Source organism: Temnothorax nylanderi, unplaced genomic scaffold (assembly GCF_030848795.1).
Source record: "Temnothorax nylanderi isolate EJ_2023f unplaced genomic scaffold, tnyl_v1.0 TNYL_tig0018_pilon, whole genome shotgun sequence".
Lineage (NCBI taxonomy): Eukaryota > Metazoa > Arthropoda > Insecta > Hymenoptera > Formicidae > Temnothorax > Temnothorax nylanderi.
Window position 1 is genome coordinate 689,792 of NW_027249080.1, and position 13,695 is coordinate 703,486.

Here is a 13,695-nt window from a genome sequence, read left to right on the forward strand (position 1 = left end):
AATCGCGAGCAGCGGCCGTCCCGCAAATCGCTTAATGATCCATAAACGAATCTGAAATAACGGAGAAAAATTAACTCGTAATGACATAATTCTGCAACACGCATTTGCGCCGTAAATACGCTTCGCAGAAGCGCGCGATTGACCTCGGGAGCTAATAATCAATTATTTGCGAGAGGTTCTAGGTACGGATCTTTTTATCAGTATTTCAGGAATCGAGCGTTTTCTATATATCTCACAAAACGTTTACTTTTTTCGTAGACAATTCAATGAGAAATTCAATTGATTTGAACAGTATTCAATGACATTTACTTAGTTGTGGGTGCCCGAATCGGATTTGTAAATACCGCCGTTAATGAAGAGGGTCGCTATCGCGCCGGTAGCCCGGGTTTGCATTACAATTACCGAGTGAATCGTTCTCTTGATTACCCGGCGAGGAAGGTTGCGTATACATCTCATTCGCGCGTGGGTGCATACGTGCGTAGGTATCGTGGGTCACGCGCCGGCTCACGTATGACCTTACACCACGGTTCGTTAACGGGGATCGTTCTCTCCTTCTTCGTCCATCCCGTACATCGGTGACCTGACGTGGGCGCGCGCGCGCTACGTGTCGCTAATTACGAGCAATCAGACGCGGTTGGTGCTGACATTATGTAAATCCGGCCTCGAAAGGACAGAAAGGTAGAAAGCGATTAGTAGATCATTGCGATTGAGACGGATCGCACGAGTATGGTTTTGTGCTTCTTTTTTTGTCATTTTAATTTAATTTAAGATATTTTAAAATACGTACGAAAGATGTTAAAATTCTGTGCAGATCGAGCATTCTATCGGAATCCTAGTTATAAAATTGGTTATAAATTGCAACGAAATTGTCTAAAATGCAATAGAATGGTTGCATTATGTTATTATCGTGCTGAATTGCAAAGGGTTAACTTAATAAACGCGGCTATTTGATTCCGCTAGACGTGACGCGACGCGATGCGAAGCGACGCGTGGAATGATTTATGGTTTGCCTCGTTAGTTTTTGTCGTTGATTTCGCCGGAAACGCCGTGGCAGACATAATAACTGGAAAATTGTCGCGACACGTCATTATCCGCAGGTGCACAGAGAGGTTCCTATCCGAGTACTTCATTTCCTGCTTCGCGGAACGTTTCTTAACCCTGCGTTTATCCACCTGAGCCTGAAAGGTCTCGTTAGGTGAAACTCGCATAGAAATTACACGTTACTCCACGAACTCCAATTACAGGCCTCTTCAATCTCTTAATACATAGGAAAATGTAAATTAGGTTTCAATGTGCGACTCCATCACCTCCTGAATTATCATGCCGAGCGTAATTTCCTTAATTCTAGGATACTCTGGCAGATCATCGAAATTTTAAAGAACATCTTGATAACCTGTAATCAGAGAAGCGGATGGTGACGTTTCGAGGAGTCTAAAATTAATAGTTTTCGGCAGCCTCGCGTCAAGGAAAGGGAAAGTATCGCAACGTCTATTCTACGCGGTTTGTAATTTCGAAAACTTGACAGCGATATTTAGCATAGAAACATATTCTCTACATCGAACTTTTTGGTAATTGATACTCTGATGTTTTATTAGTTACTGTATGGGTCTACCGGTAGTTTTGATAATTTCGTTCATTTGGGAATTAATGTTGATGTTACGGACGAAAGTATGTTCGCACAAAAAAAGAGAAACACAAATCGGTATGCCTTCGCAGTTCTGGTTTTATCGAGGTAGCTCCTACCAACGCCGCCTCTTTAACCTCCACCACCTCCTTGAGATCCGCCCACAACGCGTGCTCGTTCATTCCCTTCGCTCCATCCCCGTGAACTCCCACGCCACGTGCTTGTTCCTTTCTCGTCTTTAGTCTTTCATCCGTTACGATACGTTTCTCTCGCGACGATTTCAGTACTCGACCTGACCTTTTCTTCCAACCTTGTTTGTTCGCGATCGATTTCAATCGAAACGAGTATAAATCTTAATTATCCGAGAATTCCGAAGCCGTTCGAGGAATCTTGTAAGAATTGTAAGAACCTCCGCGCACATACCTTATGGCTTTCGGTGAATTTGGCTGAATTTTGTATATATTTTATTTTTTGGACGACTAATAAAAAAAAAGTTTCAATGGGTACAACTCTCTGGAAACAATCTTCAATTCATGATCTTTGACCCTCCGTGCAGATCATAGTATTGTTCCCAGAGAGTTGTGCTCATTAAAACTTTTGATCAGTCATCTGAAAACTAAAACGTATCAAAAATTCAGCCAATTTCACCGAAAGTCAATTTCTATAACATAGATGCGGGGTCCTTTTTAATGAAATGGTAAATAAATTTCAAAACTATTAGTATTTTTTTAAATTTATTGTTTTCACAAAAATATCAATATATATTATAATTAATTAATATTAATATTAAAAATTATACATGTAAAAGTTTGCTGATACTCAGTCATCTGTGACATCCGTGCATTGAGTCCAGCAAAAGTCGTGAAACTCTGTACGGAATTGCGGGACGTAAACGGGCGCGAGTTAACGCGCAGAAAATTACCGGGCTGCTTTGCGCGAGCCGCGAGAATATTTTACTTTACGATCGGCGAGCTTAATATACAAATGCGGTATTATAACCGACGTGGGCGCCGCTTTCCTTTCGGGCTTTTTGCCCGAGTTAATGGGCACCAGGGCCGGGTAAGGTGTCCCGCGTGCGTGACACGCGCGAGCAGGCACGAAAAAGTCCTTATTAACGGGAACATGCAAGAATTGAGAACGGCGAGAGGGCGAGTGGCAAGTAGCGAGTGGCGAAGGGCGAACCTCACGGGAACGTCGATCGCTCGTGTTCGCTCTAATTCCTTTCGTTCTCAATACGGACTGTGCGAAGGCGCGTTGTTTGTGTGAGTCACGGTACAAAAGAAAATCCCATTATATCGCGAGCGATCGTTCCCGCAACTCGATTGTTTCACGGTCGTACGGAGCTATGCGGGAGAGATGGACGCGTTTCGTTCTCTCGACGTGTTTTCCTTCGCGTTGGAATTCACGGATCGATTGGTCTTAACTGTACTTGTTTCGTAAAGTGATTTTCTCGTCTAAAAAGCGCACAATATTACGCATTGATATTTCGCCATAATTAAAGTTATAAACTGTCGGGGATCGTTTAGGTCCAGCAGTTGATTTTAAGTGATACATTACCTGATCGGCGATGTTGGATTATCTCGGTAAAATTATTTATGCTATTAAGAGTATTAAGCAAAATATCTCGTTCTTAGTTTTTGAAACGACAGAAACATCTTTGTCATTCTACCTTTTATCAACATTTTTTTTCATCGCTATTATAATTTAGAAATTTAAATATCTGATAAAAACTTTTATCAGATACATGTGATATCTTTATCAGACTTCGCATTTGTCGTGATTGTGTTGTATGCTCCGCGTAGCAATCGATTTTTATTGCTAGGTTAAACATTCGTACGCTCTTCGTCCTCGTGAACCCTTTTCCGATTTCACACACCGGATATCGGCGAGACCTACGGCACATTGTGCGAATAGTACGGTTACGGCGTGCTTTATGATCCGCGGGTAAGTGCACGAGGCCGCGTTCCTTTCTAGCGGCGTGATGGCAAAACCATCGTGATAAAGGAACGCAACCGCGGCCTCAAGTTTGAAACCGCCGCGCCGTGCCGCCAATGGTACCTGCGCGCGCGTTGCCGGCCCGGAGCGTTACGAAGCGTACGAAGCGTATAGCTTGCTTGCCGCCGCGGCTGAACGGTTCCGTGGAGAGGCGCGAGGGAAATCTGCGGTGGCTTTTTCCTTTTCGTCGGCCTGGGCAGGCGAACGTGCCAGGCCGCACCTAGCCTAGAGATAGTTTCATCGCGGCATAAAACAGTAATCTATGGCCTCTCGTATATATGCTCTCGCCGCGTAAGAACGAGCGGAATCTCGACTGCGCGCGATCGCGTCGGCCTTTCCAGGCCGCGCGGACGATTATGCGCTCGTCCTGTGTATATCCCGTCGTCCCGCGACGACGAGAAACGCAAACGATAAAAAGAAAGATGACGGAAAAAGCACGGAAATGACGATACGATCGATAACGATCGCGGTGAAATCGCGTTGGTCAGATATATTGCCTTTATCGCGAAATAATCATTTAGACTACATTATATAGATTTGTGGATCATATCATTTGTGAAAAAAATATTTTATAAATTCTCTTCTAATCATAAATAATTAAATAATTAAATAAATAATTAAATTATTATTACACGCAGGCTGAAAAATGCGTTATTCGTTTTTTTCTAAGTATTGTCGACCGATCGACTATATCATTTTATCGCTTTTGACCGTTAATTTTATATCGTTTGTAATTTTCATGTATATTAATTTTGTTTACACGCTGAAGATGACACAAAGAAAGTGTCGAAACGTCCGAATATGTGTTGACTAATATATTTTATCTTATTGACTATATTTTGATTGCGCAATAATTACTGCGCATGGCTCCGATATTGCCTCTCTCACTATTCCCTATTTCATAAATAATTGTTTACGATATATTAGGATATGGTTGTTTCTCAAATTTCTTGGAGCTTGAAGAATTGCATACGTTCGTTTAAGTGACTCACTGATCGAGTTTATTTTTATAAACGTCTTGGGATATTTCGACGAGTGTAATTATTTTACGCTTCGCATAGAACTCGATATCAGTGTAAAGTGGCATTACATTTTTGACGAGCATGTTCAGCCTCGATTGGGATTTTGGTTTCCTTCCAGATCGATACAGAGGTAAGAAACCAACATAATCTCAACCCCTTTTGCTCTTCTCTCTCTTTCTCTCTTCGCTCAGAAAAGATGTAGGATAGGAAAAATCAGAGATCTGGATTTCTTCCTTCCCGCTGATATGACGCAACAATGCAACACGTAGCACTCCGCTGCAACGGAAGCAACGTGCTTTGACAGGCGTAACGTCCAATTAAATGACGACTTGAAAGGTAGCGCGCGTTTATCGTTGATTATATTTATTTAATTATCTTGTTACGGCCGCGCGAAACTGCGCTTGCTTGCATGAAGCGCGGGTGCAACAAGCGGTACATCTGTTAACGCGGCCATCAGAAGAAATACCGTAAGATAGTTCGAAGGTTTCAGTGTTTTTTTTTTTTTTATATTAAATGAGATTATGTAATTAACGATTCTCCATATTATTATAAAGCGCGTTGAAACACGCGAATGAATAATAAATGGAACTACACAAAATTCCAATATTCCGATATCAATAGAGTATTTTGTAGTTAATGAATACTGATTTTCGTTTTATTAGCATTTATGGATAATGTTGGCGTTAGTCAATGATTTATCCGTTAACTACTATAATCTCCCGTTACACAGCTCACTCAACCGTCTTTACGTATGTCTGTCGAACTGTTTAAGCTATGAGCATATAAGCGGGACAATTACATGGAATGCTGTGTTCTGCGTCTTTCCTTCGTCCTTTTCTTCCCTTTGCCTTCCTCCTTCGTGGCTATCTCCGATATGCATGGGGCTCTCTCGCGCGTCTCTCCTTTCTCTGATTTATCGACGTATTTCTAATCAAGAGACCGCGCGCGATCGGTAGAAGCTGTATTAGTTAACCTTGTCAGATAGATAGGTAGGTACCTCCTGGCTGGTCGTTCATGCTAAGTAGCCGCTTCGTGGGTGGTGCTCCAGACTGCTATCTAGTACTCGCGGTGCGCATGGTATTCGATCGATCGATCGATGCGCGTTTGATCCTCTCTTTTAAAAGGAGTCCTTGATTAGTTATCGGAAAACGAGAAAGCTCAGATTAACGAGAAAACGGAAAACATTTTTTTTCTTTGATACGGACGATTGAGAGTTAGAAAAAATTGTGGAAGCTAAAGCATTTTAATGTGAAATTGATCTTCTGTTCTAACGTCCTTTCTTTCTGTTTTCAGGATCCGAGAAGAACGGCTATTCTGACGGCGGAGGCGCTTTCTCGTATCATTTCGGTGAGTGCTTATCTTCGAGTGAATATCTTTTCCTGCATGCAACAAATATCGTTACGCAATCTGCATAATTCTCGATTTGTTTGTCGTCGTGCTATTTCTTCCGCGATAATTCGTTGCGATAACCGTAGCATTCGACGTAAGCAAAATAATGTAATAACCGCCGTTTCTCTCGAATGTCGGAAGTGAAAATCATCGTCCTACTGGTTCGGACGATTATGCGGAGGCCGACCAAGTTAACTCTACGCACCGAGCGTGTATCGGACGTATCTATCGGGCGTGCTCGGTGCTACGTGCGTAGCGAAGTGATTAGGGCTTAACGATTATTCGCGGTCCTGCGGTGAAGTTAACCGGTCGTAGAAGTAATAACGCCGGACAATCTGGTCCGGCAATCAATGAGTACGTGTTTATGTAAATTGAACGAGTCGAGACACGAACCACGCGAGCGACTTTTGCTATACGGTTGCACCCTGGGCGCCGCGGAATTAGATGATTCTTTTATTAGCCAGTGAGAAAGGAAGTAGAAGAAAGAGAGATTATAGAATTGCACGCGATCGTCTTCAGTTGCGGAGAGATTGCGACAGATCATTTCGCGCTTCAAATTACACTTCCTTATTAGTTGCATAAGTATTTTTTTTTATATCGACCCTAGACCCTCAACCCTTAGACTTTGTAAAACGTTTAGTTTTTTTTTTTTAAGGAATGTAAAGAATGAAAAATTTGCAGTACGAAGCTATGACGGATGGGCAATTAAGTCCTGCAAACGTTGACTACTTATAACGTACTGGCAACTGAAAAACGCGCTTTTAATGCTAGCAAACGGCTGACAATCCGGTAGTTATAACTCTTCTTGATCGACGATTACTTGTAGTAAATTGCTGAGGTGAATCGGCCATCTCTCTCGCGAGAAGGTATCATGTTTGCGCTACACAACAGGCAAATGTAAAGTAGAATAATTGTAGTCATTATTTTGTTAAACAAGGTTTTGCCGCAACGCCATTCTCGTGTCGATAAACGCGACGCTATAAAATTTTTAGTGCGCACGAGCGCGACCGTTATTGGTACGTTTGCACACGGGTTTTAAGACACTACCGGTCGTTAACGACAGAAAATTGCAGCACCCGTAGCATTTGTTTGTCGTATCTGCTGCCGAGTTTATATTTGCCGTGCTGCGCGTTCGTTTGGCCAGAACGCATTGTAGGATCACCCGCAGTAATAATAGGTATCGCTAACTTTACATGGAAATTGTGGGTACTTTTCTCGTTACTCCTCAAATTCACGTCGATGCTTGCTGAAATCTCAGGATGGTAGATTGAAAGAAACATTGCAGTCGTGTTATTAAAGCATCGCAACGTGATGTTTTATATAACGCACGCATTTTTGCACTTTGAATGATATTCCTGGTCGTTTGACATTTTATATCTGAATATCAATAACTGGATATTCAATTTTTTTAAATATTGTAATATTTATCTTTATTTCTCAATAATCATTTACTACATTATCGAAATTACATTGAGTATAATAACGCAAGTTATAAAACACAAGCGTACTTTCATGATTCTACTGCGATTTGCTCCAATTTCGCGCCCTCTTATTTCAGCGTCGAGACCTCCTAAGGGTCCAATTTAATCAGTCCCGCTTCTTTTTCGTTCCACGAAAGACTGGAATCCAGTTCACGAAGTCGACGCGGTCGCGTTCCGTCGCTCGGCGCGAGGTCGTACGACGCAGTTCGTCGTAACCATATCGGACGGAATGGAATAGCACGGTCGTTCGTCGAATGGGAGCCGTGGAGGCCGATCAATTATGCCGGTCGATTCCAGGCCACGAAATGTCAAGGCTCCATCTCGATGGAATTCTAACGCAGTCTCATCTTCGACGACGGCGCGTCGCTCGAGCGCGTCACTGCCGACGACGACAGTCGAGATCGTTACCGCCGTCATGAATCGCGATGATCGATCTCTTCTCAAAGCCACGACTTGCCGCGGATGATTAGCGAGTCGCCTTGGGTACTCCAGTTACTTCCAGTAATATTCACTGATACGTTCTCATTTCTCTTAGGTCGTTGACAAATCGATAACGTCCTAGTTCGCTCGACTGTAGCTTCCGATCGTTCTTCATAAAATTAGATATAATACGTAACATATATCAGAATTTCTCTATGATGCAAGGAATAAATATATTTATATAACTTTTTATACTTATCATATATATAAAATGAGAATTATGTGATTATGATTGATTAACAGTTAATGTGTGCTATGGTTAATGTGTTTCTCCTGTAAACTTCTTCCTGCGCACACGATTATTCGGTCGTTAGCCGAGCACGAAGAGTTAATCCTACGCGACCACGGCCGATCCTCCGAACCAAGTTCGCGCAATCAAGCGCGATCTCTCTTTCTCTCTCTCTCTCTCTCTCTCTCTCTTTCTCTCGTATCAGGCGTGGCGTCGCGTCGCGTTGCGTCGCCTCCGCGAGGCTCTAAACAAAGTCTGTGGACGGGAAACGCGTCTTCACGGTAGCTATCGCCATTCACTCCGACTACGGCACGGCATGCTGCGCTTCCCCACGTCCGCGACAAAGATGCTTGGCCGCGCAACGAACGGCAGGGGACGCGTGTAAGTACGCGCACGTACGCACACGCGTGTGCCGAAGTATAATAAACATAATCGCGGTAGCGCGCGATGAGGAGGCCTTGGCCGTCTCCCTTCGGTCGTGCCCGGCACGCCCACCGCTACCATCGCCGTACAAAGAGAAAATACCGCGCCGTGGCAATCAACGGTTTTACACCTGAGCATCTCCACGTAGGTCGGCTGGCCGGCCGCGGGAGCGAGCAGGAGCGAGCAGGAGCGAGAACGAGGACGACGATGGTAAAGAGAAAGCAGGAGAGGGAGCGAAAGAAAGAAGGAGAGAAAGAGAGAAAGAGAGAAAGAGAGAGAGAGACGCGGATGCCCCTTTACTTCCTCCGTGGAGCGCCTCACCTCGATAGGCAAGACTCGGCGAGCACGATGTACCGACCTACCCTGAAGGATTATCGAAGCCTTGCATCTTTCGATACGCTCCCGTTCCTTCTTCTGCGGGCTCCCGTTGCGCGTCCCGGATCGATCCCGGCCGACGTGCGGCCTGCAGGATCCTGATCCTCGATTTGGATTCCGGTCTAACGGTCGTGCCGGGTCGCAGGGTTGGCAGATATCCCGGGGAATGCTGCTATGCCTGCTGTTTTTCGCGATGTCAGATAGACGAACGACACCGACGAGGATCTTGTACATGTTGCATTTAACTCGGAGTAATTTATCGGCATATCGATCGGAACGAAATATGAATCCGAATGGCGTTATACTCTGCCAATGATTTTTTTTACTTATTTCGTATATACTAAAAGTATCTCTTTGAAGTATTTTAAATTTTCCTAAAACATCTAGACGCATCAGCGAGGTTTTATATTTATGCAAATTTTATGTTAGAGAATCTCATATATTTTTCCGATTTTCGTACGTAACTTGATTTTTGTCAAGATTTACATTTTCTCGGCGCATCCAAGAATCGAAAATCCGTGTAGTGAAAAGAGTGAAGAGAAAGAGAGAAAACTACAAAGTCTTTAAGCAAAAGACATCGAGACATTCTCCGAGATGGATGATTATCGCTCAAGTGGAAATCTAGTCCTCCTTTTGTGGTCACATTGCGTGAACTGACGAGCACGCGATCAAATTTCAACGGCATTCCAAAGAGCCGATTCAATGACGTCAAATCATTTTTAGCCCAGTATGCGAGGTGTTTAGCTTTATGATTGCTTATTTATACAGTAGAAAATAATTCCATTAAGCTGCGAATGTATATCAAATAAAGTAATTTTCTTCAGTCCTCGTGTAGAGGTATGGGTAACTAAATATTGCAGTACACATTCAGTTTATGGACAATAAATCACGGCGTAATGATAATTGCGCCGTGATATCTATTAATAGATCAAATGCTTATATAATCGGACATTTCCGGCATACAATACACATCCTACTCTGCAATTAACTAATCTTATTACGTTCCTCGTGATTAATATTTCCTTTAAACTTCTTTCGTTCATTTCTACGCGCTAAACAAACTTGCGAAAACGGATTTCCTTTTGCGAACGATCGACGCAAATGTGTAATTTATATCTTTTGCGAATTCGTTATGAAGCACGATTTTATTCTTTCTGTTGAAGATCTCGACACTATTCAAAGACGAGTTAATTATCGGCATTTTTATAAGGATAGTTATAGTGGATTAATAAAAGGGAAGTTTAATATATTACTTTATTCTAAAATTAGAATATTGGATCTTATGGCTTGTGTAGACCCTAACACGACGTTAAAGACATAAGAGTTGCTCTTTTTCCTCAATAAAAGTACACAGTTATAGTCTATGTTTTATAGCCCGTAGATCACCGCATAACGATAATTACCGCACTATATCCTTTAATCGATCAGCTGCGATACAGCCGGTCGCTTCCGGTGCGCGGCATATACTTATTGCAATGCGCATCTCATTTTGTATATTGTAACTAACAATTCGCATTAATATTTTATGTATTAATATTTTATATATATCATTGCTTCTTAAAAATCTATTATCTATTATAATCAATTTTATATATATTTCAGAAATAAATCAACAAAACAAATATTTTTTAGCGAAGAACGCGTAGGGTTCTGAGATGGACATGCATACACACGCACACACACACACACACACACACACGTACACACTTTTAAACGCACAGTTCGGTAGGTGAGATATTACCAAATTTATCAACATCGTTCATCCGCTTACGCCACTGTCATCGCCCTCCGCGAAAACGGATGCTGGCGAAAGCGAGGGCCCTTTAGAAAGTTACCCCGGTTGCTGCGGTTGTTTGATCAGAGAGCCGTACGAACGAGTCGTTAGCTGGTACGTGCCCCGATCGCGTTTCCCTCCCTTCCTGCCCCTTTCGATGCGTTTCTTCGCGCACGCATTCTCGTACACACGATGCACACGCGTGCATCGTGCGCACAGCCGAAAGAAAGAAGAAAAGAAAGAGAGAAAGGTAGGAGCACAGATCACCGTCCGGGCACCGGGTGCATAAGTCTATACTTATAGGCTAGGTGGTAGATATGGAGCGGTCGATAATGATCCAATATACTGGTACATCCTCGTGAAGTAATTACAATGATGAGCGAACCGCTACCATCGGGCGCCCGAGCGAGCTCCTTCGGAGGCTAGGCGTTGAATCAAGACCCGTCCTCCGCTATCTCTCCACGTCTCTCCCCTCTCCCTCCTGCCTTGCCCCACCTCATCATCGCGTCGACTTCTTGCTCCTTTCGCTGCTCTTCCTTGATCCTCTTCCCTTTACTCTTCTCTTCCTCACTTTACCCTTTTCTCTCCTTCTCTGCCTTCATCTTCTCTTCTCTTCTTCTTCTTCTTCTTCTTATACTTCCATACAGCCGCCGGTCGCTACGGTGCATAGCACCGCAACAAGAGCAAACATCTCTTCGGGGTCGTCACGGGGCCACGGAGTCACGGTGGATGGATCTCTCTCGCTCCTTTCTCGATCCTCCGGAATTATCACGGGGGCCACCGCGAGGGTTCACTTGGCCGGAAGTGCGTCATCAGCGGAATACGTGCTCGATGAAACCATCCTACGGACGAATCTCTAGGAGGGTACACGCCGAGAAAGTCGTAGCTCGGCCTCGAACTTCATCCGAGGTCCTTATCTCGATGGAGCCGCCGAGCACACGGTGTTGGCGGATGATTAGCTTCGATTCGTTTGCGCTTGTATGCAACAGTGTTGTCATTGATCGATAGATCAGACGATCGTTACGTTGGTCCACGCGGATGGAATCGCCGGCGATGAAGAATAATTGTATTATTGTATTAATGCCGCGAGAGAGGATGTACGATGGGAGTAATAGAAGAGGAAACGAAATAAAAGATGAAAGGAGGGATTAACTCGTGGTGGTTGAAGTTAATTGCGAAGCGATAATTGCGGACCATGTTTCATGCATATGCATGGGATCAGACTACTGTTCGACGAGAAATATAATTTATTCGATAGAACTTAACTTGATATTGACGGGGGGGGGGGAGAGGCTAGACGGTGATAAGTAATAATTAGCGATACCATCTAAAACATCCCGTTTATTTCAAGAGGCTTAAGCGATACTCAAGGATTATTTTTTCCAAAACTTTTTATTATATTATACTTGGACAACTCTTTTTATGAATTCGCAACATTATATGGATATATAACATGTAATAACACGTTAATAGTTCTATTTTCTCCTCTTTGTAAAGTATTTTACTTCATATTGCGTTTCACACGTAAAAGCTTTAATACAGATGAAATAAAATAACAGAAAAAGTACTTATAGCGTTTTAACAAATAATGATGAAGATATGCGTGATGGACACTCGTAAGACCATCGTCGTCGGTCAACTCGAGCGCGAAGCATCCGCTCTGGCGTAAGTTCATTCATCGATTTTTTGCCGCGAAGAACCTGCTGCGAGCTAGATCGCTCGACTCACCGGGAGCTGAGTACAGGCGATACGAAGTGTCTGATTAACGTTGATTTTTTGCAAGTGCCGACCGTCCGACGCCTCGTCACAAGCCTCAGCCTCCCCGGTCTTCTTTCCGGTCGTTTCGATTACGATCGATACGGTTGTCGAACCGAGCCATCCTACCTCATTCTCCGCGATGTCACGCCCAAGTTTTTCGTGGCTGACCTCCTTCTCTGAGAATTTTCAACATCCGAAATTCGTATTCCTGAAACGATATCGTCGTCTCAATTTGCCTGTATTAATTAGCGCTCTCGTTTTGCAGTGCCAACAGAAAAAGATTACAGAGATGGTCTAATTTTAGAAAAATATATATTTCTGTAATTATACATAAATGACGATCGCGGTTCGATACAATCGTTGGAGTTGGAAGAGAAAAGGATAAGAAATTATGACAAAATTTTTATTTAAATATTATATCTAAATAGAAATTACACGGTACTTGTATGTATCGATTAAACAATGTAGTTGGATGATATTTGTTTATTTGCTAACTTCAATGCTTGCGCATCAAAGTTCTCCAGCCGTTAAATTCTCGGCTGGTACTGATGTTTTTAATATGTATTGCATCGCGAGCAACCCAGGGGCTTTCGTTCCCGTTCGAGCCTGTCATAATTTCCGTCCGCCAGGTCGGAGAGAACGGAGACGGTTGCGACGCCACTGTGAGCGCATCCGAGCAACAAGAGCACGCATAACGTAGATGCAACGCTCCGCAACACCGGATTGCCGAGGGCGCGCTCCTTCTCCGCAAGAACCGGAGGTGAAGGGGGCACATCGGAGACCACGAAGAGGGGCACCGGGGGACGGGGGGCACGGGGGAAGAGAGGTCGACCGGGATAAACATCTGAGCCCCGCCCGGCACCCGAGGCTGCACCTCTTGTTGCTCTTCTCTACCTTGCCTCTCCTCTCCCGCTTCTTCTTCTTCTTCTTCTTCTTCGTCTTCTTCTGCCTCTTTTTCTTCGTCTCCCTTTCTCGTCTCTTTTCCCGTACTTCACTCTCTCCCCCGCCCCGACGACCGGCACGCCGGCATTATTAATCCTGGGTGCAGTTCGCGAGTGTCGATATGTAGCATTTCGCACGTCTCGCATTTTACGGCGTTACGCCTCTTTCTGGTTTCCTTAATTGTATTTCATTTCTAGAACTTA

General features: G+C 43.7%; 1 protein-coding gene across 1 annotated transcript in view; it reads left to right on the forward strand.

The window, feature by feature from the left end:
• LOC139768806 (uncharacterized) overlaps nt 1–13,695 on the forward strand; it is a 118,191-nt gene that overhangs the window by 1,288 nt on the left and 103,208 nt on the right. Inside the window, exons 2-3 of the mRNA XM_071699369.1 lie at nt 4,547–4,771; nt 5,935–5,988. Coding sequence (XP_071555470.1) covers nt 4,723–4,771; nt 5,935–5,988 — 103 coding nt within the window. The 5' untranslated portion in view covers nt 4,547–4,722. The remainder of the gene's footprint in view (nt 1–4,546; nt 4,772–5,934; nt 5,989–13,695) is intronic.